The sequence below is a fragment of the Xenopus laevis genome, chromosome 9_10L (genome assembly GCF_017654675.1).
Source record: "Xenopus laevis strain J_2021 chromosome 9_10L, Xenopus_laevis_v10.1, whole genome shotgun sequence".
NCBI lineage: Eukaryota > Metazoa > Chordata > Amphibia > Anura > Pipidae > Xenopus > Xenopus laevis.
The window spans coordinates 121458799-121482260 of record NC_054387.1 but is presented as its reverse complement, the minus strand read 5'-3'; the positions used below and the strand labels follow the sequence as shown (position 1 = coordinate 121482260).

Here is a 23462-nt window from a genome sequence, read left to right as displayed (position 1 = left end):
ATATGGCTCTTTTGCATGATTTCCATCTTATCAGGCATTTGGCTGGCTCTGATATGTTGTCTTGTATAAAATGAATTACGGAAGAAAACCAATGTTACCATCTTAGCAAGGTGTGGATTTTACTTATGAGTTAGGTCCATAGGTTTGTGTGAGTTGTGAGTCAATGTTTATACTCTGCATTCAGATACGCAGGCTCAGAAACACCAGAATTGGCTTTTTTTTTTACATTTATTCATCACATCCTGTAGCCATGCTTTATTCTCTAAAGGGGTAATGTAATAAAAGGTGCAGATTTTGCTTATTGCCTATAGCAACCAATCAGACAGCAGAATTAACTGGTTTCCTGTTAAAAAACAAACATCTGATTGGTTGTTATGGGTTACTGCCTGAATTAAGACTATACTTCCAAACATATCATGAATCAGATGCTTACAGGTTTGAAGGTTTATTTAACATTATCTTACATTCGTTATACATTTTTTAAAGTTTATGATACAAATAATAAATTAAATTGTATTCCAGAGAGTAGGATTTGATTATATCATGAGCTGTGTACAGAAGAAAAAAAGAGGAAGAAGGTACAGCCTTTAACAATCAAGGTACTCTCTTTCATTTACGTGTCTACTAATCATATTTTCATGTAATTGATAAAAATATAAATTATGAATACTAACCATTTCCAGAAGCACTCCAGGCAATAATTAATTTAACAACCCCTCAAAAGGGAGAAAGTGTGCACTGGGCATGGGGATGGCCTGACTATGATCAGCTGTTGCAAACATTGTCCGGTATTGAGCATAACCCAGATACCAATTCTTTTCTATTTCTATAAATAATCAATAGGTTGGCCATATGGATAACTTTCTTTATTCATATATTGATGCCTACAGGGTATAGGATGGTAGATACTGTTGAGAGAATTTTCAGAAGCAAATCATACAGCGTTATATCATTGGGTCAAGAATCTGGAAAAGGTCATCACATTTGGAGTCAAAAAAGCATTTCTCTCATGTTTTTTTTTTAGTAGAAACGGCTTCAAAAGATGGTAGAGGATGGTAGAGGTAGGACAGTGAGTTTATAAGTAAAATTCTTCATTAGTCGCATCATTTTGCTTATTAGAACACAAGTTGAGGTTCTGAATGATTTCTGATGTTCTGGAACTTAGGAGAGGAGGAAGGCGATCAGACCAGTGATGAGCAAGGAATGGGAAAGGACAACTGCTACAGCAGAAGAACTCACTAGAAAATAAAAAACTGATATTAGAATATGAAAAAAAACATTTCTTAGAATAGAACTGTCTACAGCACATTTAAGTTGATTTCAAGGTGAACAATCCCCTTTTATGAGAAGGGTCAGTTCAGCAATGCATTAGGATATAATGAGCCGATTATCCAATGTATGACATATTATAGGACTGAATTATAAGGAAATTGTGATATACTGTACAATGAAGTATTTAGAGCCCTTGATCAGGTTAGGGACCACAATAAATTTGTCTGGAGTTTGCATTTGGTCTGGGAGTCTCCCTGCTGCAGTGAAACCTGTTTTATCAATTTGAATACCTTTTTTAGTGGTCTGGCTCACTGTCGTAGTCGCAGCATCAACTCTTCCTCCAGAGAGTCCAATGTTAAGTAGGTCCAGGGCTGACTGACTCTGAGATTTGACCCATGTGCTCACAACTGTGTTGTTTTCCTGAGTCTTTAGATCAGCCACGTTGCTTCCAAGTAGGCCTTTCACATCGTTGACTGATAGACCCTGTGAAGATATTACAAGGCAATAAAGGATCCATCCAACACGGATATATCATTGCATTTGCTTAACATTTAAAGCAGACATGTAGGCATGAAAGAGATTCAAGGCTGGTTGGTCTACTACCAATTTAGTTTCTTTAGTCCTGAAAAAGAGCTTTATTTATGAGGTCCAAACAGGGGAGACTATCCTGAACACAATGGCTCCCTTTATGACATTGGTTGTTGGTCGGAATAATATGGGAAAACTGGTAGGACAAGATGGTAATAGTAAAACTTTACCAGTAGGATGACATAAGGAAAATGTTCTAAAGCAGTGATCCCCAACCAGTAGCTTGTGAGTAACATGTTGCTCTCCAACCCCTTGGATGTTGTTCCCAGTGGCCTCAGACTTGGAGGCAAGTTTTAGTTGTATAAAAACCAGATGTACTGCCAAACAGATCCTCAATGTAGGTTGACAATCCACATAAGGGCTACCAAATGGCGAATCACAGCCCTTATTTGGCACCCCAAGAACATTTTTCATGCTAGTGTTGCTCCCCAACTCCCTTTACTTCTGAATGTTGCTCACGGTTGAGGATCAACAATTGTGCCACCCTGTTTGAACTTAGAACTTACCAGCACTGAGTTTACATTTAAATTCACGAACGTTCCGATGTCCATGCTAACATTTTTGGAGCCGAGGTATTGCAAATCTGTAGCTGGTGCCCCGCCTGTAATGCAAGACAATGGCATTTAAAACTCACAATTAAACGTTCCATGATAGAGCGTCGGCATAGAGTGTACGGTGTAATCTGCATATAAGGGAGAGGGGGAGGACTTGTAAATGAGATGATCCTTGGCTCTTTAAAGCGCTAAACTGTAGAATGGGATAAATAATCACTTCTGTGTCAAAATATTTTTTATTTGACTTTCATTTTGGCCCTTTTTTTTAGAACTAATTCAGTAAAAAAAAAATCTGTGTGAAGAGAGAGGTTTTTTTTTTGTGGAGGTTTTGGGGTTTAAGTTCCCCCTTTTCAGGCAAAAATTGTAGTTGGTTTACCCTTCAGTCATAATTATAAAAACATCATAGCGTATCTACCAGACTTAACAGTTTTAGGGGTATCCAGAACAGAATATTAGCAAACCCCCCACATTTCACCATAATACTGGGCTTCTTCTCTACTGTTTTGGCCGCACAGTTTAGGAACCTTTCACATAAGGTATCACTTCTGTCAAGTAATAGAAGAACCCCTTCCTTTTCTTATAAAGGTATGGGACCTGTTATCCAGAATTTTCAGGATTTGGGGTATTCCGGATAATGGATCTTTCTGTAATTTGAATCTTCATACCTTAAGTCTACTAGAAAATCATGTAAACATTAAATAAACCCAATAGGCTGATTTTGCTTCCAATAAGGATTAATTATATCTTAGTTTAGATCAAATACGAGCTACTGTTTTATTATTACAGAGAAATCATTTTTTAAAAATTGGATTACTTTATTATAATGGAGTCTATGGGAGACGGCCTTTCCATAATTCTGAGCTTTATGAATAACAGGTTTCCTGTAAAAGAGTTATGGGTGTGGAGTTTTGTGCTCACCTAAATATGGTTTCTTGAGGTTAAAGTATATAGATGAGTTGGCAAGCATACTCTGGAATGATGTATTGGCCTTAGTATACAGCTGGTCCTTCACTGTTTGACTACATGGGTTGACGTTTAATGGTTTGGCATCTCTGAAAAAATATTTAAAAAAAAAAATTATAAAGCAACAGCAAATGATATAAAGAAGTGAAGTGAGCATAATTAATTTATAATCAGTCTATAACACTTCATAAAACATATAATGAAATCTGAAATCTGCAGATTTCCCTATTTAAAATAAAAAAAATATGCAATTATAAGTAGCATTAGACTGACCCAGCTCTAGTTAATATTATGTACATATTCGGTCCCTCTTTTATTTGTATTCCAGTCTCTTATTTATATCAATGCATGGTTGCTAGGGTATTTTAGACCCTAGCAACCAGATTGTTGAAATGGCTAGAGAGCTGCTGAATAAAAAAAAAAGCTAAATAACTCAAAAACCACAAATAATAAAACCTAAAAACCAATGTCACTCTTTACATCATACTAAAAGTTAATTGGAAGGTGAACAGCCCCTTTAAAAAACGCATTTTAAGTGAAAAAAAAACAGTTTCAGCAACATTACTTGAAAAGTGTCTAGTGAAATTGACTGTTTAAAGACCTTGCATATGATATATAGCAAAACATTTCCTTCAGTGCTAGAAAATCCATAAAACATAGCAACTGTTCAGCAGGTAACATTTACTGATCAGACCTCTGGTTGCTATGGGTTACTGGACCCGGAGCACACACACCACTCAACACTGGATCTTACATTCAAATAGCTTCTACAGCCACCTGGCAAGGAAATTGTGTCCATAATTAGTAAATGACTTTAAGAGCATGGCTCACCCGATGGCACTTGGGGTGATGCCGCTCAGCTGGGTGCTATTCAGAAGGCAAATGTATGGGCTGCCGATGACGTTCAGTGCAGAAGTGTTCAGTGGGTTTCCGGAAATGAATTTATCAATAACTGCTTTAACCTGTAAAATACAAAACAGAGATTTTTTTTCTCTCCAGTTTAGTACATTTATGGGTAGAACTAGATAAGGGGACGGTCTTTCCTTTTTAAAGCCCCTGCAACTATTTGGTGTTTACAAAAAACAGAATTACTATGAAACTTCCTAAGAAATGTTGCCATGGGCCTTAATAACTTCTAGCTATATTATTTGCTAGTGGGGTAAAAGCCCCCCCCCCCCCATTACATAGTCATTGGTTAATACATAACCTCCTAAACTGTGGTGCTGTCCAGTCTAGGGAGACCCAGCAGTGGAAGGTAGAGTCGGGTCAGGTACCTGCTGTAGTGATGTGCAGGTCAGGTTTTTCCCTACCTGCACCCGACCCTAACCCGCCCTCCCTCATCCCGCGCCCACCAGCATCCGACTTCCGGGTTCCTTTTATAGACCCGCCTCGCTGATGACGTCACAAAAGGGGCAGGCGTGCGGCTATAAAGCCGGAAGCCGGCATTTGAAGGTGGCAGGCGGGAAGAGCAGGAGAAGAGCCCACCGAGAGGAGTGCGAGTTCTGCCCGAACCCGCCCGACCCACGGGTATCAGGCCAGCCCGCACATCACTAACCCACGGAATACCCACAAAGTGGTGTGAATATTTCTTATGTCCCCACTGTGCAGGCCGTCCACAGGCACCATTTAGCTACAGCTTGGGACAAGTAGGTGGCCATTTGGGAGGTTAAAAAATGAAAATATAATGCTTCTCCATTGAAACCAGCCGTTATGTGATGTCACTTCCAGTTCATGTGACATCACATCTGGTTTTTGTGTTGTGTATGTGGGAAGTAGGGTTGCCACCTTTTTAAAAACCTTTTACCGGCTGCTGGGGGGCGGGGACACAAAGGGGCGGGCCGTGACGGCAAAGTGGGCGGGCCACGACATGGACGCTAGAGGAAGTAAGAGAAAAGGTAAGTTTCAGGGGATGTTCCAGGGGATTGGGGGGCAGGCCGAGGGCTCCTTTTAATCGCATTACAAATTTACCACCAGCTACATTGCCGGTAAATTTCTAATATTGGCCCCGGCCTTGGCAGGTATTTTACCGGCTAGGCCGGTAAAATACCGGCCGGGTGGCAACCCTAGTGGGAAGCGGTCGGGTGTTCAAGCGTGGGCAAAAATGTGGGTTCAGATCTGGTTGGAGTAATTGGGTTTGCATAGCCAGGGCCCTGCAGTCAGTGAGCTGCATGTTTCGGAAGGGAGGTTGGGCTGGAGCTCCAGAGCCTGCATCTTCCTGTGCTCTGATTCGCCAGTGAAGTGTAAGTCCTGGTAAAGCTACCTGGGGTTTGGATGGGTGAAGTTTGAACCTCCCCTCCAGTTTATCCAGTCACCATGCGGCTTTACCGGGACTTACACTTCACTGGCGAATCAGAGCACAGGAAACAGAAGATACAGGCACCTGAGCTCCCTGGCTAAAGTAAGAGCAGTGTTATTTTTTCTTATAACTTGTTGGGGCCCTGGCCACATAGGTTTTTTTAATAACTTGTAGGGGCCGTAGCCACAAACTTTTTTAAAAAATAACAAGATGGGGCCTTGGCCACTAATGATTTTTTTTATAACTTGTAGGGGCCCTTGCACCAATGTTTTTTTTATAAATTGTAGGGGGTCCGTGGCCACCAATGTTTTTTTTTTTATAACTTGTAGGGGTGTACTTAATGTTTTAACACTTGTGTCTTGTGTGGCATCGTACAGGGCCGCTCTGGCCTCAGACGGCACGGAGCGGGCAGTTACTAGGGCCGAATTTGTGTTTTTTGAAATGGAAATTTGGCTCTTCTAGTGCAGCGAGTGCAATAGCTAGCGATGTGGCATATGTTACTGTGAACTTGCCCCCTGGGACTGGGGTGAACTGTGAGTATGCCCTTCTGTGAACATTTATTTACCTTTGCTTACATTTTTAATTATATCTTTTCCTGGTAGTACCAATACTTTTGCTTTGAGCACCATTCTTTTTTTGCAAACTTGATATACAGTATTTCCAGTTTGAGATTTGGGGTGGGTGCAGTTGCTCCCCTAGATATTCTGGAAGCTCAGTGTAAATTTAATTCAGGATGAGATCTGGAGTGGATACTTAAATGCTTCCCTAGATCAGGGATCCCCAACCTTTTGAACCCGTGAGCAACATTCAGAAGTAAAAGGAGTTGGGGAGCAATGCAAACATGAAAAATGTTCTTGGGGTGCCACATAAATGCTGTGATTGGCCATTTAGTAGCCCCTATGTGGATTGTCAACCTACATTGAGGCTCTGTTTGGCAGTATACCTGGTTTTTATGCAACCAAAACTTGCCTCCAACCCGGAATTCAAAAATAAGCCCCTACTTTGAGGTCACTGGGAGCAACATCTAAGGGCTTGGTGAGCAACATGTTGCTCGCGAGCTACTGGTTGGGGATCTCTGCCCTAGATGATACAGGAATCCCAACCGAAAGGCCAATTAAAGTAAAATTTGGGTCAAGCACTATCCACTATTTGGGATTCAGCCGAATCCCCAAAACCTACATGAAAGATTCAGCTGAATACCAAACTGAAACTGTATCCTAATTTGCAATTTTCAATTTTTTTGCTCTTAAATAAAGAATGAGGTTGTGGTAACGTACCAAATTGCTGGACAGATCATTCTTCAGCAAACTCTCCAGGGTATCGACAGAGGTGATGTTCCACTTGGCCACATCGGCTTCAGAACAGACATTGGCGATGGCGCCGAGTGTGGGAATCACTTCCTCTGGGTAACCACCGGGATAGATCTGGAAAAACAGAGAGTTCTCTCATTTTTATGTTTGTTTTTGATTGTTTTGGAAAATAACATGAATCACTTTAAATTACAATTGATTTGTAATTCTTTTAGATTCTCACCGTGTCCAGTCGGTTCTTTAGTATTCCCAGCTGACTGTTGGTGAAAGGCTTGCTGCCGAGGTCTTGCAGGAAATCTTTTAGTACCGTGTCATTTAAGCAAGCATCTAATTGTTCAGTAGTGTAAGTCAGTGGGAGACTGTTATCCTTAATGTTATCTGCTGTTATTTGTCCACTTGTGCAATCTGGAAGATGATAAATTTAACAATTTAAGATACAGGTATGGGACCGGTTTTCCAGAATGCTCGGGACCTGGGGGTTTCCGTATAATGGATCTTTCCGTAATTTGAATCTTCATACCTTAAAGGGATCCTGTCATCGGAAAACATGGTTTTTTCAAAACACATCAGTTAATAGTGCTGCTCCAGCAGAATTCTGCACTGAAATCCATTTCTCAAAAGAGCAAACAGATTTTTTATATTCAATTTTGAAATCTGACATGAGGCTAGACATTTTGTCAATTTCCCAGCTGCCACAAGTCATGGGACTTGTGCCTGCACTTAAGGAGAGCAATGCTTTCTGGCAGGCTGCTGTTTTTCCTTCTCAATGTAACTGAATGTGTCTCAGTGGGACATGGGTTTTTACTATTGAGTGTTGTTCTTAGATCTACCAGGCAGCTGTTATCTTGTGTTAGGGAGCTGCTATCTGGTTACCTTCCCATTGTTCTTTTGTTTGGCTGCTGGGGGGGGGAGGGAGGGGGGTGATATCACTCCAATTGCAGTACAGCAGTAAAGGGTGATTGAAGTTTATCAGAGCACAAGTCACATGACTTGGGCAGCTGGGAAATTGACAATATGTCTAGCCCCATGTCAGATTTCAAAATTCAATATAAAAAAATCTGTTAGGTCTTTTGAGAAATGGATTTTCCCATGACAGTATCCCTTTAAGTCTACTAGAAAATCATGTACACAATAAATAAACACAATAGGCTGGTTTTGTTTCCAATAAGGATTAATTATATCTTAGTTGGGACCAAGTATTATTATTATTATTAACATGTATTTATATAGCACCTACAAGGTACTATTTTATTATTACTACAGAGAAAAAGGAAATCATTTTTAGAAATTTGGATAAAATGGAGTCTATGGGAGACGGCCTTTCTGTAATTCGGAGCAGGGGTGTAACAGCGCGCCGGGCCCCCCGGTGTGTCAATTTAAAGAAAGAGAAAGCAGCCGGAGGGGGATTCAACACTATAGAGGAAACAGACCCTACAGTCCAAACCTCCCTTTTCCCCGGGCCCCTCCACGACCGTAGCCATACACAGCCTTCTGGATAATGGATTCCATAAAAATATCTTTTTTTTATATACAAAACTTTTCATTAGCAATCATAGTTTTATATCTATTATATCTAAGCCTGAATAACTTTAAAAAAAAAAAGTCACGTAGGATCAGCACAGCTCCCATTGATAGGACCTCAACTACTTTTACTTGATGAAGTTTTGTAGTAGCGTTTTTCAAGACTTTTACACTTAAGCTGGCCATAGACACAAAGATCCGATCGTACGAATCCTCGATTCGTGCGATTTTCAGATCATGTGTGGAGAGTCCCGACATTTATCTTGCCGTGCCAATCGGTCATTCAGTCGATCGGACAGGTTAAAAGATTTCTGTCGGCCGACAATCATATCTCTGCATGTTATGCAGATTTATCAAGGGTCGAACTGAAAATTCTTAGTAAAAAAATTTGAATTTCGCACTATTTTTGTGTGTCGAATAGGGCAAAATTAATTTATATTTTGAAAAAAATTTGACTTTGAATATTAAAATTTATCATGTACTGTCTCTTTAAAACTTCGACATTGACCATTCGCCATCTAAAACCTGCCAAATTGCTGTTTTAGCCTATGGGGGACCCCCTAGAACCTATTTGGAGTCATTTGGTGAAATCGAAGTTTTTTGGGACAAATACTTTGATTCGAATTCCATAGAATGCAGTAAAACTTTGATTCGAACGATTCGAATACAGCCTACTCACCCGAAGTTACCCGAATCATTTTGATTGGTCTTTTTTTTATTTGAATTTCAAAGTTATGGGAGTTCCAAAAAACTCCCATTACTTCAAAATTCGACCCTTGATAAATCTGCCCCATAATAACGTGACGTTTTAGACATTTTTTAAAAATACGATTCTGGGAAAAAAATAGAAATTCAAATGTTGGTAAATTGGCCTCTTGATGGTGTTTTTTTTAATTTATATATATATATATATATATATATATATATATATATATATTTTTTTTTTATATATATATTTTATTTATTTTTTATATATATTCTATTTATATATTATATTTTATTTCTAGTTTGTTTAATGGGAATGAAGAATAAAACAAGATGTACAGATGCTTACTAGCTGCTCGTCGTGCCCTATTGGGATATAAGGTCTTCACAATAGTTGCAAGTTGACTTCTTTTCAGGTCAGAGGTATCTTTTATCCACGATACTAAGACATTCTGTGCAAAAAAACATAATCATGATCATAAGTGATACTTGGAGTTCCCTGTATAACTCAGCCTGCAGCCTTATGCCTTTATATGGTCACAGAGCCCCTCAGTGACTTCTAATATCCTTATCATTTACAGTAGGGGGTACATTATCCATTATAATACATGAGTGATACTCAGAGTTCCCTGTATAACTCAGCCTGCAGCCTTGTGCCTTTATATGGTCACAGAACCCCTCAGTGACTTCTAATATCCTTATAATTTACAGTAGGGGGTACATTATCCCTTATAATACATGAGTGATACTCAGAGTTCCCTGTATAACTCAGCCTGCAGCCTTGTGCCTTTATATGGTCACAGAACAACCCCTCAGTGACTTCTAATATCCTTATCATTTACAGTAGGGGGTACATTATCCCTTATAATACATGAGTGATACTCAGAGTTCTCTGTATTACTCAGCCTGCAGCCTTGTGCCTTTAGTGAATTCTAATTATACTTATAATTTACAGTAGGAGGGGACAATATCCCTTATAATATTCTGTAAATTCTCTATTAGACCTCTATTAAGCTGCCTCCACCCTGTGTCTATATAGGCTGTTGGGATATCATCATATATTATATTTTAGAGTGTACATTATCTGCTAGTTATTTTACAGCAGCCTGGATTACAGAAGTAGATTTAACTAACAATAACACTTTCGTATTATAAGTCAGATCATTCAGGTATATTTTATCCACGATGCTAAGACATCCTGTGCAAAAAAACCATAATCAATATCATCAGCCCTCTTCAATGTACTGGTGCCTCTCTACAGATTTATGGGATAAACTGGAGAATTATAATTCACGGGGCACTAAATCAGTAAACTTCCCAGCACAAATAATCTTAAGTCTCTGTAAAGGCTATAACAAAAGATGAAATGAGTAGGACAAGAAATCTATAGTCATAATGGCAGCAGTACAAGGGGCCAACATTAGGACAAGATGGAGATGTGAGGGTCTGATGGAAACATTAGGCAAGATTGTGGGATTAGGACAAAGAGGCAACAGTATGGCAGACGTAGGCTCATAGTGATAGGGTGTACACCCCCAGTATAAACATAATTATCAGTTATTCTCTGAGTTCTTACTCTGGAAATATTCGAGAGGATGTCCATGTTAACAAAGCTCATGATTCCCTTAAGAGATATCAGTGTTGACTTTGACCAAGTGGATGGTTGCCTTAAAAAAAAACAACAAATGAAAAACGAATTCCATGAATAATTATTAGCAGTGTCGTGGGTTATTTATGCTTTGTTTATAATGGCAATCGTGTAGCCGCTACTATAATGAAAATCTTCATAGTCATACCTCTACTATAAAATATAAGGATTATTATATAAGGAGTTCTATGAACGTATAATAGCACATCTCAACCAGGCCTCTCTGTTTCTTTTGCTTCCAAGTCCTACCCCTTGAGAAGCCTGTTCTAATATCCTCTGATGATAAGATTCAACAAAACTGAAACAAGATGTTTACAACTTTGGATTTGTGGCTCTGAAATTACAAGGCTGTATCTGTGCTAATAAACCAGCACTAGGGCATATATTTTTCCTTATAATACATGAGTGATATTCAGAGTTCCCTGTATAACTCAGCCTGCAGCCTTGTGCCTTTATATGGTCACAGAACCCCTCAGTGACTTCTAATATCCTTATAATTTACAGTAGGGGGTACATTATCCCTTATAATACATGAGTGATACTTGGAGTTTCATTATCCCTTATAATACATGAGTGATACTTGGAGTTTCCTGTATAACTCAGCCTGCAGCCTTGTGTCTTTGGGTCAACAGAACCCCTCAGTAACTTCTAATATCCTTATCATTTACAGTAGGGGGTACATTATCCCTTATAATACATGAGTGATATTCAGAGTTCCCTGTATAACTCAGCCTGCAGCCTTGTGCCTTTATGTGTCAACAGAACCCCTCAGTGACTTCTAATATCCTTATCATTTACAGTAGGGGGTACATTATCCCTTATAATACATGAGTGATATTCAGAGTTCCCTGTATAACTCAGCCTGCAGCCTTGTGCCTTTATATGGTCACATAACCCCTCAGTGACTTCTAATATCCTTATTATTTACAGTAGGGGGTACATTATCCCTTATAATACATGAGTGATACTCAGAGTTCCCTGTATAACTCAGCCTGCAGCCTTGTGCCTTTATATGGTCACAGAACCCCTCAGTGACTTCTAATATCCTTATCATTTACAGTAGGGGGTACATTATCCCTTATAATACACGAGTGATACTCAGAGTTCCCTGTATTACTCAACCTGCAGCCTTGTGCTTTTAGTGACTTCTAATTATACTTCTAATTTACAGTAGGGGGGGACAATATCCCTTATAATATTCTGTAAATTCCCTATTAGACCTCTATTAAGCTGCCTCCACCCTGTGTCCATATAGGCTGTTGGGATATCATTGTATATTATATTTTAGAGTGTACATTATCTGCTAGTTATTTTATAGCAGCCTGGATTACAGAAGTAGATTTAACTAACAATAACACTTTCGTATTATAAGTCAGATCATTCAGATTTGCAGAAATAATGTACATTGTTTGAGTGGACGCTCTTACCCATATGGTGATTTCCCCTGAGCGATCACTTTAATAATGGAGGTTTTTTGGTCATCAGTGAAGGCCGTGCACTGGGGCAGCTGGGTTATTACACTGCTGTCGGAATTTTCAATGTATGTCCCATTCAAGTCGCAGGCTAATTGTCCAAGTACCTGGATCTGGTCACTGGTGAGGGCAAACCCTGTAACATTCTGTAGGAAAACCATAAACATTAGAATAGCTCAGGGAATATATATATATATACACTGTCGCCTAATATATTTGTTATTGCTCTAAACAAGGAAGTATAAATGCACAAATCTGGGGGTTTTGAATTCCAAAAATAATTATGGAAAAAATACTCAGAATAGCACTACAACTGCTGATATATACAGGTATTGGATCAGTTATCTGGAAACCTGTTATCCAGAAAGATAAGAATTATGCAAAGGCCGTCTCCCGTAGACTCCATTTTATCCAAATAATCCAAATTTTTAAAATTGATTTCCTTTTTCTCTGTAATAATAAAACAGTAACTTGTACTTGATCCCAACTAAGATATAATTAATCCTTATTGGAGGCAAAACCAGCCTATTGGGTGTATTTAATGTTTACCTGATTTTCTAGTAGACTTAGGGCATGAAGATCCAAATTACGGAAAGATCCGATATCTGGAAAACCCCAGGTCCAAAGCATTCTGGATAACAGGTCTTATACCTGTATACACAATCTACTGCTGAACCATACCAAAATCTGTAATTTATTCCACTTACCAAACAGGATAAGGCATTTGGCAGTAAATTCTTTTGCTTTTTGGAATCGGCTGAAAGGACGCTGATGTTTGCCGCACCGACATTGGTATAGAAATTTTTACAGGCTGTTGCGTTCGTTTTGTTTGGAGGGCTGAAATCAACATGTGAATAACACGTCAGATAAGGGCTTATAGGGGTTAAAATTAGTTTTAACGGAACAGTAACACCAAAAAATGAAATTGTTTTAAAGTAATGACAATATAATGCAGTGTTGCCCTGCACTGGTAAAACAGGTGTGTTTGCTTCAGAGACTCTACTATAGTTTATATAAACAAGCTGCTGTGTAGCCATGGGGGCAGCCATTCAAGCACAAGATACACAGTAGAGAACAGATAAGATCTGAAGAATTCCATTGTATACTAGAGAGCTTATCTGTTATCTGCTGTGTATCCTGTGCTTGAATGGCTGCCCCCATGGCTACACATCAGCTTGTTTATATAAACTATAGTAGTACTTATCTGTTATTTACTGTGTATCCTATGCTTGAATGGCTGCCCCTATGGCTACACAGCAGCTTGTTTATATAAACTATAATAGTACTAATCTGTTATCTATTGTGTATCCTGTGCTTGAATGGCTGCCCCCATGGCTACACAGCAGCTTGTTTATATAAACTATAGTAGTACTTATCTGTTATTTACTGTGTATCCTATGCTTGAATGGCTGCCCCCATGGCTACACATCAGCTTGTTTATATAAACTATAATAGTACGTATCTGTTATCTACTGTGTATCCTGTGCTTGAATGGCTGCCCCCATGGCTACACAGCAGCTTGTTTATATAAACTATAGTAGTACTTATCTGTTATCTACTGTGTATCCTGTGCTTGAAAGGGTGCCCCAATGGCTACACATCAGCTTGTTTATATAAACTATAGTAGTACTTATCTGTTATCTACTGTGTATCCTGTGCTTGAATGGCTGCCCCCATGGCTACACAGCAGCTTGTTTATATAAACTATAGTAGTGTTTCTGAAGCAAACACAGCAGTTTTACCAGTGCAGGGCAACATTGCATTATATTTTTATTACTTTAAAACAATTTCATTTTTTGATGTTACTGTTCCTTTAAAATGTGCACCAGGGCCCTTAGGTTCCTAGTACCACCAATGTGGTTGAATCTGTGTGGTGTACAATGTTTCAAGAGTTTCAGGTTTGCTATACACCTATCTACAACCCCAGCAGGAACTTCAGAGGCTAAGCCTTCCCAAATGGTCGAGGCATTACCTGGCAAACAGGAATATTTCTTTTGGATAACTGTCCATGTCCGCATCGCTGCTAATTTTGATGATGGGCTTGGCTAGGCAGTTCAACTGAAACAGAATTGACATTGTGGTGACAAATCGACAACATAGACACATCAAAAGAGAAGGAAAGGCTAACATTAAGTAAGCTTTATCATAAAAGATCTATATAAATTAGGGATGCACCGAATCCACTATTTTTGATTCAGCCGAACCCTTTGTGAAAGATTCGGGCGAATACCAAACCAAGTCCTAATTTGCATATGCAAATTAGGGTGGGAAAGGGGAACTTTTTTTTTACTACTTTTTTTGTGACAAAAAGTCCAGCAATTTCCCTCTCCACCCCTAATTTGCATATGCAAATTAGGATTTGGATTTGGTTCAGCCGGGCAGGATGGATTGAAAGTTGGGACGTTGACTAGGTTTTCATAACATGGTGTCAACAAAGCCCCATCATTTTTGTGAATCAGCATCTTCCATTATAATTATATGATGACCTAGGTTTCTAGAGATACAGTAAAATGATTAGTGATGTAACAATGGTCACTCTATAATATTATAATGGACATATCTCTATATTATAGACAATGTTCGAAAATATACATCATCTAGGGTTTGAGAGCTTCACTAAAAAGTATTAATGGCCACTTTATATTACAGCCAAGTCTTAGAAGGAACATGATCTAGGGTTCTACAGACACAATTAACGATACAAGTATTGAATCCATTATCCAGAGATCTCCGAATTACGGAAAGGCCATCTGCCATAGACTCCATGAAAATAATTCAAATTGTTAAAAATTCTTTCCTTTTTCTTTGTACAGGTATGAGACCTATTATCCAGAATTCTCGGGACCTGGGGATCTTTTCGTAATTTGGATCTTCATACCTTAAGTCTACTAGAAAATTGGGTTAAATAAACCCAATAGGCTGGTTTTGCCTCCAATACGGATTAATTACATCTTAGTTGGGATCAAGTACAAGCTACTCTTTTATTATTACAGAGAAAAGTGAAATCATTTGAAACAATTTGGATTATTTGGATAAAATGGAATCTACGTCAGATGGCCTTTCTGTAATTCGGAGCTTTCTGGATAACGGGTTTCTGAATATCAGACCACATACTTATAGTAATGAAATAGTACTTGATCCAAACAAAGATATAATAAATCCTGTTTAAATAATTTTCTAGTAGAATTAAGGTAACAAAAAATCTGTTATCCAGAAAACCCCAGGTCCCGAGCATTATGGATAACAGGTCCCATACCTGTGTTACAATGAGCACACACATTATATTATGACATAAAGACGGGAACTCTAACTCGGGGGATAACTTTTGGGAAAATTGATAATCTAGGGTTCTAGATCCGTGGTAAAATTATGTATGACGTAACAACGGGCACTCCATATTATAGATGACTCTCGGAGAAAGACATGATCTAGGGGGTTTTAGAGCCACAGTAAAATTGTTCATGATATAACTGGTCACTTTATATTATAGATGACTCTTAGGAAAAGACATAATCTAGGTTTCTAGAGACAGTAAATGTATTACAGTAAATGTATTACTTATGTAATAATGACCACTCTATTATATTATGACATAACAACGGGAATGCTATATTATTTTGGAAAATACAATACAATGTAATAATTTACACTCAATATTATAGATGACAGTTGGAGAAAGACACATTCTGGGGTTCTAATTCTGTAGTTAGATTATTGGTGCCCCATCAATGGGTTCTTCATTAACATTTTTAGTGACGCAACAATGGAGACTGAAGCCCCAAAAACCATTAAAACCAAAATCGAAAGGGAACCCAATGCTTAAAAAAAATCATACCTGGTCTTCTGACAGGCTGGCATTTTTTATCTTCATAGCCTTGGCCAACAACTGGACTTGGGAAGCAGTCATTATGTTATTGGAGCCGCAGGTATACCCTTGCAAAACCGAGGCAGAAATACTGCAGATAAAAATTAAAAAAAGAGGAGACATTATTCTTATGTTGCTTTAGGTGATTTTCTGGGTTGATCTCAACCAAATCTTCTCATTTTTATTCAAGGGGAGACAATATCCCTGAACATTGGCAAAAAGAGCCCCCCTTTAAGCTATGATACAGTTGGTAATTCACAAACAAACCAAAAAACTGATCACTGGAGATTTTTTTTTCCATGTGTTTGCATAATATCTTTAAAAAAAAACTATCATAGGTAAGTTGGAACTTACTTGGATAAGACGGATTGTGCAGGCACAACACTATCAAAAAACATGGCGGCCTGTGAAACACAAAGTTTGTGTCAAAATAATGTTCAACAGAAAGTAGGTAGATACAGCATCTCTAGTATCTAGTCTAGTCTACTATTCATTCCATCACTGGCTCAATAATGTAATGGCAGAGTGTATAGTTTTGTCTGTGCACAACATAAGTTTTCACTGCCTGGTCTTGGCAATATATTTATAACAAGAATGCACCAAGTCAATACATTTTTTGATTTGAATGAACATCTGATTTGGCACAAAAGATTTGAACACCGATATCAATCTTCTGTTGTGTGGAGCTTTAACGTCACGTAATGTTGAATTTGGATTTAATTTGGTCAGCGTTCATTCCGTCAAATCACAATCCATTTTTGCTTTTCTGACTATGGACCTTCTTTACTCTCTCTTTTCATCCCTCTGTATAACTCTCTTGCTACTGACTTACCTGTTCTGGGGCCCAGGCTTTGTTATTAATGTCATCCAGAACGGGCACGAAGACAAGACGTGATTTGGGAATGAGTACGGCCATGGCGTTGGGAACAATTTTTACAAAGTTTTCTGGCTTGGGATCTGCAGATAGAATCTATGGAAATAGAAGAAAATAAGATTAAGTTGTGGTTGCCTTTAGGGCAATGACACTTGGATGGACAAAACACCTGAAAATACCGTCCCGATGCAGAAAAAGGAAATTTCCTTTTTGAAACCTAGTGAAAAGTGTTAAAAATAAAGACTAGTCAGGCTTGATAGTCAGTAAAATTTTGGCAAATGGGACGGTTAATATTGGCATTTTGGCCAGTACATGGTTCATCAATACATGGTTCATCATGGTTCATTTCTCTTTTCATTAACAATTTTAACTATAGAAAGTCAACTACACCATGTGTGGTCCATCATATGCTCTACATATGTTTAGCCTGGGCCAGATCAGCAGGAGGGCATACCAGATCAGTCTAAATATGGCCTCCTTAACTGATGTTTAAAATGAAAGTTGTGCAGAAGAACGTTTGCAAGGATTGGCCTTTTATTAATGAGTATTTATAATAAGTATAGTATTAATAAACCATGGTGATACATACATAAAAATGCTCAAAGATAATTAATATTCCATACCATGTCTGTGAGATGGCTTTGGATATCCACTCACCTTGGCAACAAATATGGTCTGCAGAGAAGAAGGAGCACTGGACAACTGGCTTGCAAACTGAGCATTTTTGGATGCATTAACAATCAAACTTGGATCCATATCTAGAAGCTTCTGGCTTGGAAGCCCAACCACCAAGCTGCCCAAGCTTTCTAGATTTGTGACCTAAAATAAATAAAAGAAATCATAATGTTTAGTATCTTTAAATGGACATGCCAAAAGGCCGGCTTCTTAGAAAACAATCAAGCCATAGAAAGAGGTCTATAAAGATCTTGTGCCTGCAAATGGCCATAACTCGGGTCTCCAGCTGGACATCCCTGAAATGTTTTTTTATTATCTAGTAGAGGCATGCTGAGAACTGATCTGCAACGGGCAACTTTTTGAAAGCACAATGCATCTAACATATCCGTAAAAACATTTTACCTGGTAACCGGATTTGAGGAGCTTATTCATTATTGACTTTGACTGTCCATAATTCCAGCCATTGACATTGCTGAGAGAGGGCAGGGCATTCTTGAGATCACTGTCCTTAATGCTGCTGATTTGGGACTGTGAGAGCCCGACGGCAGTTTGGCCCAGGTTATTGAGAGCGTCAGCTGTAAAGTTGTTCAGCTTGCTGACAAGGGAAATTGAGACCTAAGGAAATAAAAAGGAGGGTTAGAATAGAATATTAGCTGAAATATAGATACATGTGTGCTATATGCTGGCATAAGTAAGCTTTACTGGGTCCCACAGCAAAATCCTGTTACACAGGGGCGGATTAATGCACAGGCTATCCTAAGCTGTAGCCTAGGGGCCCATTGTGATCAGGGGCCCATGTAGCTTTTTTTTCAATTATTATTTTCTTTTAATATTTCTTTTTATTTGAACTGCTGGTTTCCCGTCGGGCAAACCTGCTGGGAGAAGAAGGCAACCCAACAAGTGTAATTATTTTCAGTTGTAATATTGGTGTGTAGGTGCAGCTCAGGTCATTTTGCTTGGTCATGTGCTTTCAGGAAGAGCCAGCACTTTAGGATGGAACTGCTTTCTGGCAGGCTGTTGTTTCTCCTACTCAATGTAACTGAATGTGACCTGGATTTTACTATTGAGTGTTGTTCTTAGATCTACCAGGCAGCTGTTATCTTGTGTTAGGAAGCTGTTATCTGGTTACCTTCCCATTGTTCTGTTGTTAGTCTGCTGGGGGGAGGGGATGATATCACTCCAACTTGCAGTGCAGCAGCAAAGAGTGACTAAAGTTTTTCAGAGCACAAGTCACATGACTGGGGGCTCCATGGAAACTAACAATATGTCTAGCCCCATGTCAGATTTCAAAATTAAATCTAAAAAATCAGTTTGCTCTTTTGAAATGTATTTCAGTGCAGAAGTCTACTGGAGCAGCACTATTAAAGGACAAGGAAAGCTCCAAGACAGTTTATTGCCAACATAGCCACATTAGTGCAAGCTAGAATGCTATATTTATTCTGCAGACTGCTTTACCATACCTGAGTAAACAGCTCTAGACACTGTCTCTGTTTCTTTAGGATAGAAGCAGCCATATAACCTTGGTGTGACATCACTTCCTGCCTATGTTTCCCTGCTCACTTACAACTCTGGGCTCAGATAACAGCAGGGATGGGAGGAGGGAGGGGGAGAGGAGCAAACTGAGCATGCTCAAGCCCTGCACTGGAGGTTTCAGCTGAAAACAGGAAGTCTGATACAGAAGCCCATGAGTACACAATAGAAGGAAAGAAATGCTGTGTTTCTTTTGACAGAGGACTCAGAGCAGCATTACTCTGAGGGTTTACTGGTGTATTTATATAGACCTTTCTGATAAAACTTACTTAATTTAAGCCTTTCCTTCTACTTTAACTGATGTGTTTTGAAAAAAAATTATGTTTTTCCATGACAGTATCCCTTTAAAGTTTCCTTCCACTAATGGTTTACCGCTGTTAGTATTAGGAATATGTATTAGACAGTATTAGAATACCCAGACAGGGCTTAATGTGTAGCTCTGTCTACTGTTACTATAGCCGTACAGGCTGCAACTGAACAGTGTTATCTATTTATGGCCACTAGGGATGTAAAGGGGAAACAACAAATTACAGAATACATTGTTACCTGTAGTTCCTCAGTGGTTTGGACCGAAGCTCCTTGGGTCTGGTTTTTAGCACAGGCCTTGTTGATTTTCTGGGAGATTTCTAAAACATCAGCGGGAGTCATATTGCCAAAAGCTTTTGGTGTCAGGAAGCAGAGGAAACTAGGCGGGATGCTAAAAAAGTTCAAAATAAAACAATTATTACTAGTTGACCTTGAGATGGAGATTGATATAAACTTCAGCACCACAAGGAGATACTTTAATTACTGTATGTAATTGGGGCAACTTTTTGATATCCAGATGTTGAGACTTATGCAGCGTTGGACCGGACCTCCTAGGGAAGCTGAAATCCCGAGCCCCCCCCCCTCTTAGATCTCCACCATTAGATCTAAAAAATTCTAAAGGGTATTGGTTTGAAATGGCTGACTGATTGATATAAGAGAAGTTATGGGAATTTTCCAGCAGTGGGGCCCTTCAAGAGGTTTTGTGGTATTTGTCAGGTCAATCTGGCCCTAGAGGTACGGTGGTGTAGTTTGATCCACAGCTAGAGTTAAAGGATAAGTAAACCTTAAGAATTAGTGAATGTAAAATTGATGAGGCAGCTGTTCTAAGCACTTTTGCCATGTACATTCATTATTTATTTATTTTTAATTCCAAGATATTAAGGGAAATATACTGTTAATATGAATGAAATTTGTTACAATGGCGCCACCTGCTGGTCAGTTTCCCACCAGTCTGACCACCAAGTAGTCAAGGAAGTTGTCAGGTGAAGAAAAAGGCTGCTCTGATGTTCTTCTGCTTATGAACAAAAATTAGAAACCTTTCTCAACCTTTTTCAGAAGAACATCAGAGCTGTTCATTCATATTAACAGTCCATGTATCCCTTAATAGTACATTGCAAAAGTGCTTAAGGGGTAACTGTCATGGGAAAACATGTTTTTTTCAAAGCACATCAGTTAATAGTGCTGATCCAACAGAATTCTGAACTGAAATCCATTTTTCAAAAGAGCAAAGAGATTTTTTTATATTCGATTTTAAAATCTGACATGGGACTAGACATATTGTCAGTTTCCCAGCTGCCCCCAGTCATGTGACTTGTGCTCTGATAAACTTAAGTCACTCTTTACTGCAGTTTGGAGTGATATCACCCTCTCCCTCCGCCCCCAGCAGCCTAACAAAAGAACAATGGGAAGGTAAACAGATAGCAGCTCTCTAACACAAGATAATAGCTTCCTGGTCGATCTAAGAAAAGCACTCAATAGTAAAATCCAGGTCCCAATGAGACACATTCAATTATATTGAGAAGGAGAAACAGCAGCCTGCCAGAAAGTAGTTCCATTCTAAAGTGCAGGCACAAGTTACATGACTGGAGGCAGCTGGGAAACTGACAAAATGGCTAGCCCCATGTCAGATTTCAAAATTGAATATAAAAAAATCTGTTTGCTCTTTTGAGAATTGGATTTCAGTGCAGAAGTCTGGTGGAGCAGCACTATTAATTGATGCGTTTTAAAAAAAACATGTTTTCCCATGACAGTATGCCTTTAGAATAGAACCCTCATCAATTTTACATTCACTTATTTTTAAGGTTTACTTATCCTTTAAATACTTTTTTTATATTTTATTGGATTTTAAGTAAAAAATAAAGGTGTACAGCATAGTATGGGATAGACTAAGAATAGTATCAATGTAGATAAATAAAGGAATTACTGTTATTGAGTGTTCTTACACAATATCTCAGATATAGCAGAGAGAAAATTGCTCTAAACAGAGTGAAATACTTTTATACTAGTAATTGACTAGACTTTTCTAGTCCAGTCCATTAAATATGAAAGGCAATGGGTAGTGCTGGAATGGTTATTGCTCTGCTCTCAGTTTCCATATTGATATTGGGAGACAGGTGCCTATAGGGACAGAGACAAGGGGATCGTACTACCAGGATTCATAAAGAAGTAGAGGAACAGCTGGCCATCAACCAAATAACAATCTGTCTCTACTGTACCTGCTTAGATTGGCATTTCCACCTGAGGTCATGAGTGTGGTGAAGTAAATGGCAGTGTCCTTGTCAAAGTTGAGCTGGCTGGCAAACTGGGCAGTGGCCGGGTTGTTGGCAAACTGTTTCAGCTGCAAAATGGAATTTTAGCAAAGTTACAACTAAACACCAATAATCATGTTCTGTACCAGCAAAGACAGCAAATCGGGGGTTGTTCCTGCAGAATTGTGCTTAGTACAGGGGAATACCTATGCTGCCATAGTTTTAAGGCATCTAACTGTACAGACTATGAGCAAACTTAGGGACTGTTCCTGCAGAATTGTGCTTAGTACAGGGGAATACCTATGCTGCCATAGTTTTATGGTATCTCTGTACAGACTATGAGCAAACTTAGGGGACTGTTCCTGCAGAATTGTGCTTAGTACAGGGGAATACCTATGCTGCCATAGTTTTATGGTATCTCTGTACAGACTATGAGCAAACTTAGGGGACTGTTCCTGCAGAATTGTGCTTAGTACAGGGAATACCTATGCTGCCATAGTTTTATGGGATCTCTCTGTACAGACTATGAGCAAACTTAGGGGACTGTTCCTGCAGAATTGTGCTTAGTACAGGGGAATACCTATGCTGCCATAGTTTTATAGGATCTCTCTGTACAGACTATGAGCAAACTTAGGGGGTTGTTCCTGCAGAATTGTGCTTAGTACAGGGGAATACCTATGCTGCCATAGTTTTATGGGATCTCTCTGTACAGACTATGAGCAAACTTAGGGGGTTGTTCCTGCAGAATTGTGCTTAGTACAGGGGAATACCTATGCTGCTATAGTTTTATGGGATCTCTCTGTACAGACTATGAGCAAACTTAGGGGACTGTTCCTGCAGAATTGTGCTTAGTACAGGGGAATACCTATGCTGCCATAGTTTTATGGGATCTCTCTGTACAGACTATGAGCAAACTTAGGGGGCTGTTCCTGCTGAATTGTGCTTAGTACATGGGAATTCCTATGCTGCCATAGTTTTATGGGATCTCTCTGTACAGACTATGAGCAAACTTAGGGGACTGTTCCTGCTTAATTGTGTTTAGTACAGGGGAATACCTATGCTGCCATAGTTTTATGGTATCTCTCTGTACAGACAATGAGCAAACTTAAGGGGCTTACACAATTACACTGGGTGTATCAGTATATTGGTTATTTGATTAACTATTTTGTCTTTCTACCATAGTTGCATAGAGTAACCAGGAACCTGGAAAGCAAAAGAACTTACTATGGTTTCATTTGCAAATGTTAACAGATCTGTCTGGCTAGACTGTGCCAAGAAGTAGCCCATGTTGTTCAAAAGCCAGACTCCAGAGTTGGGATCACTTTGGTTGTAGCATTTTGGTGCTTGAGCTACAAAGATAGAGGTTTGGGAAATGGGAAATCACATTCATGCATGAGCATACAGTATAGTTATCAAGCACAGGCCACTCAATCACCTATGCTGCTGTATTTGCATTTACATGGGTCAAAAAATCTTATAAAACTACACTCCCTATCAATCCACAAAGTGGGACAACTGTGCACATTTACATATAATTTGCCAACATACAAATCACAGCACGGCCTTATGTCAGATGAATGATCTATTCATGAATGATGTAGTGTGTATAGTCACAAGTAACACTGTGGGCTCCC

At 39.0% G+C, this 23462-nt stretch overlaps 1 protein-coding gene across 1 annotated transcript in view; it reads right to left on the bottom strand.

Moving 5' to 3' along the window:
- Window positions 1-849: 849 nt before the first annotated feature.
- msln.L (mesothelin L homeolog) overlaps window positions 850-23462 on the bottom strand; it is a 46888-nt gene continuing 24275 nt past the window's right edge. The window contains exons 22-41 of the mRNA XM_018236605.2: window positions 23053-23177; window positions 21796-21917; window positions 19820-19970; window positions 18146-18358; window positions 17726-17887; window positions 17027-17164; window positions 16549-16598; window positions 16165-16285; window positions 14302-14387; window positions 13037-13166; window positions 12285-12475; window positions 10786-10876; window positions 9559-9661; window positions 7207-7388; window positions 6951-7097; window positions 4209-4339; window positions 3333-3466; window positions 2367-2461; window positions 1563-1755; window positions 850-1238 (exon numbers count right to left, since the gene is read on the bottom strand). Coding sequence (XP_018092094.1) covers window positions 1162-1238; window positions 1563-1755; window positions 2367-2461; window positions 3333-3466; window positions 4209-4339; window positions 6951-7097; window positions 7207-7388; window positions 9559-9661; window positions 10786-10876; window positions 12285-12475; window positions 13037-13166; window positions 14302-14387; window positions 16165-16285; window positions 16549-16598; window positions 17027-17164; window positions 17726-17887; window positions 18146-18358; window positions 19820-19970; window positions 21796-21917; window positions 23053-23177 — 2642 coding nt within the window. The 3' untranslated portion in view covers window positions 850-1161. The remainder of the gene's footprint in view (window positions 1239-1562; window positions 1756-2366; window positions 2462-3332; window positions 3467-4208; window positions 4340-6950; window positions 7098-7206; window positions 7389-9558; window positions 9662-10785; window positions 10877-12284; window positions 12476-13036; window positions 13167-14301; window positions 14388-16164; window positions 16286-16548; window positions 16599-17026; window positions 17165-17725; window positions 17888-18145; window positions 18359-19819; window positions 19971-21795; window positions 21918-23052; window positions 23178-23462) is intronic.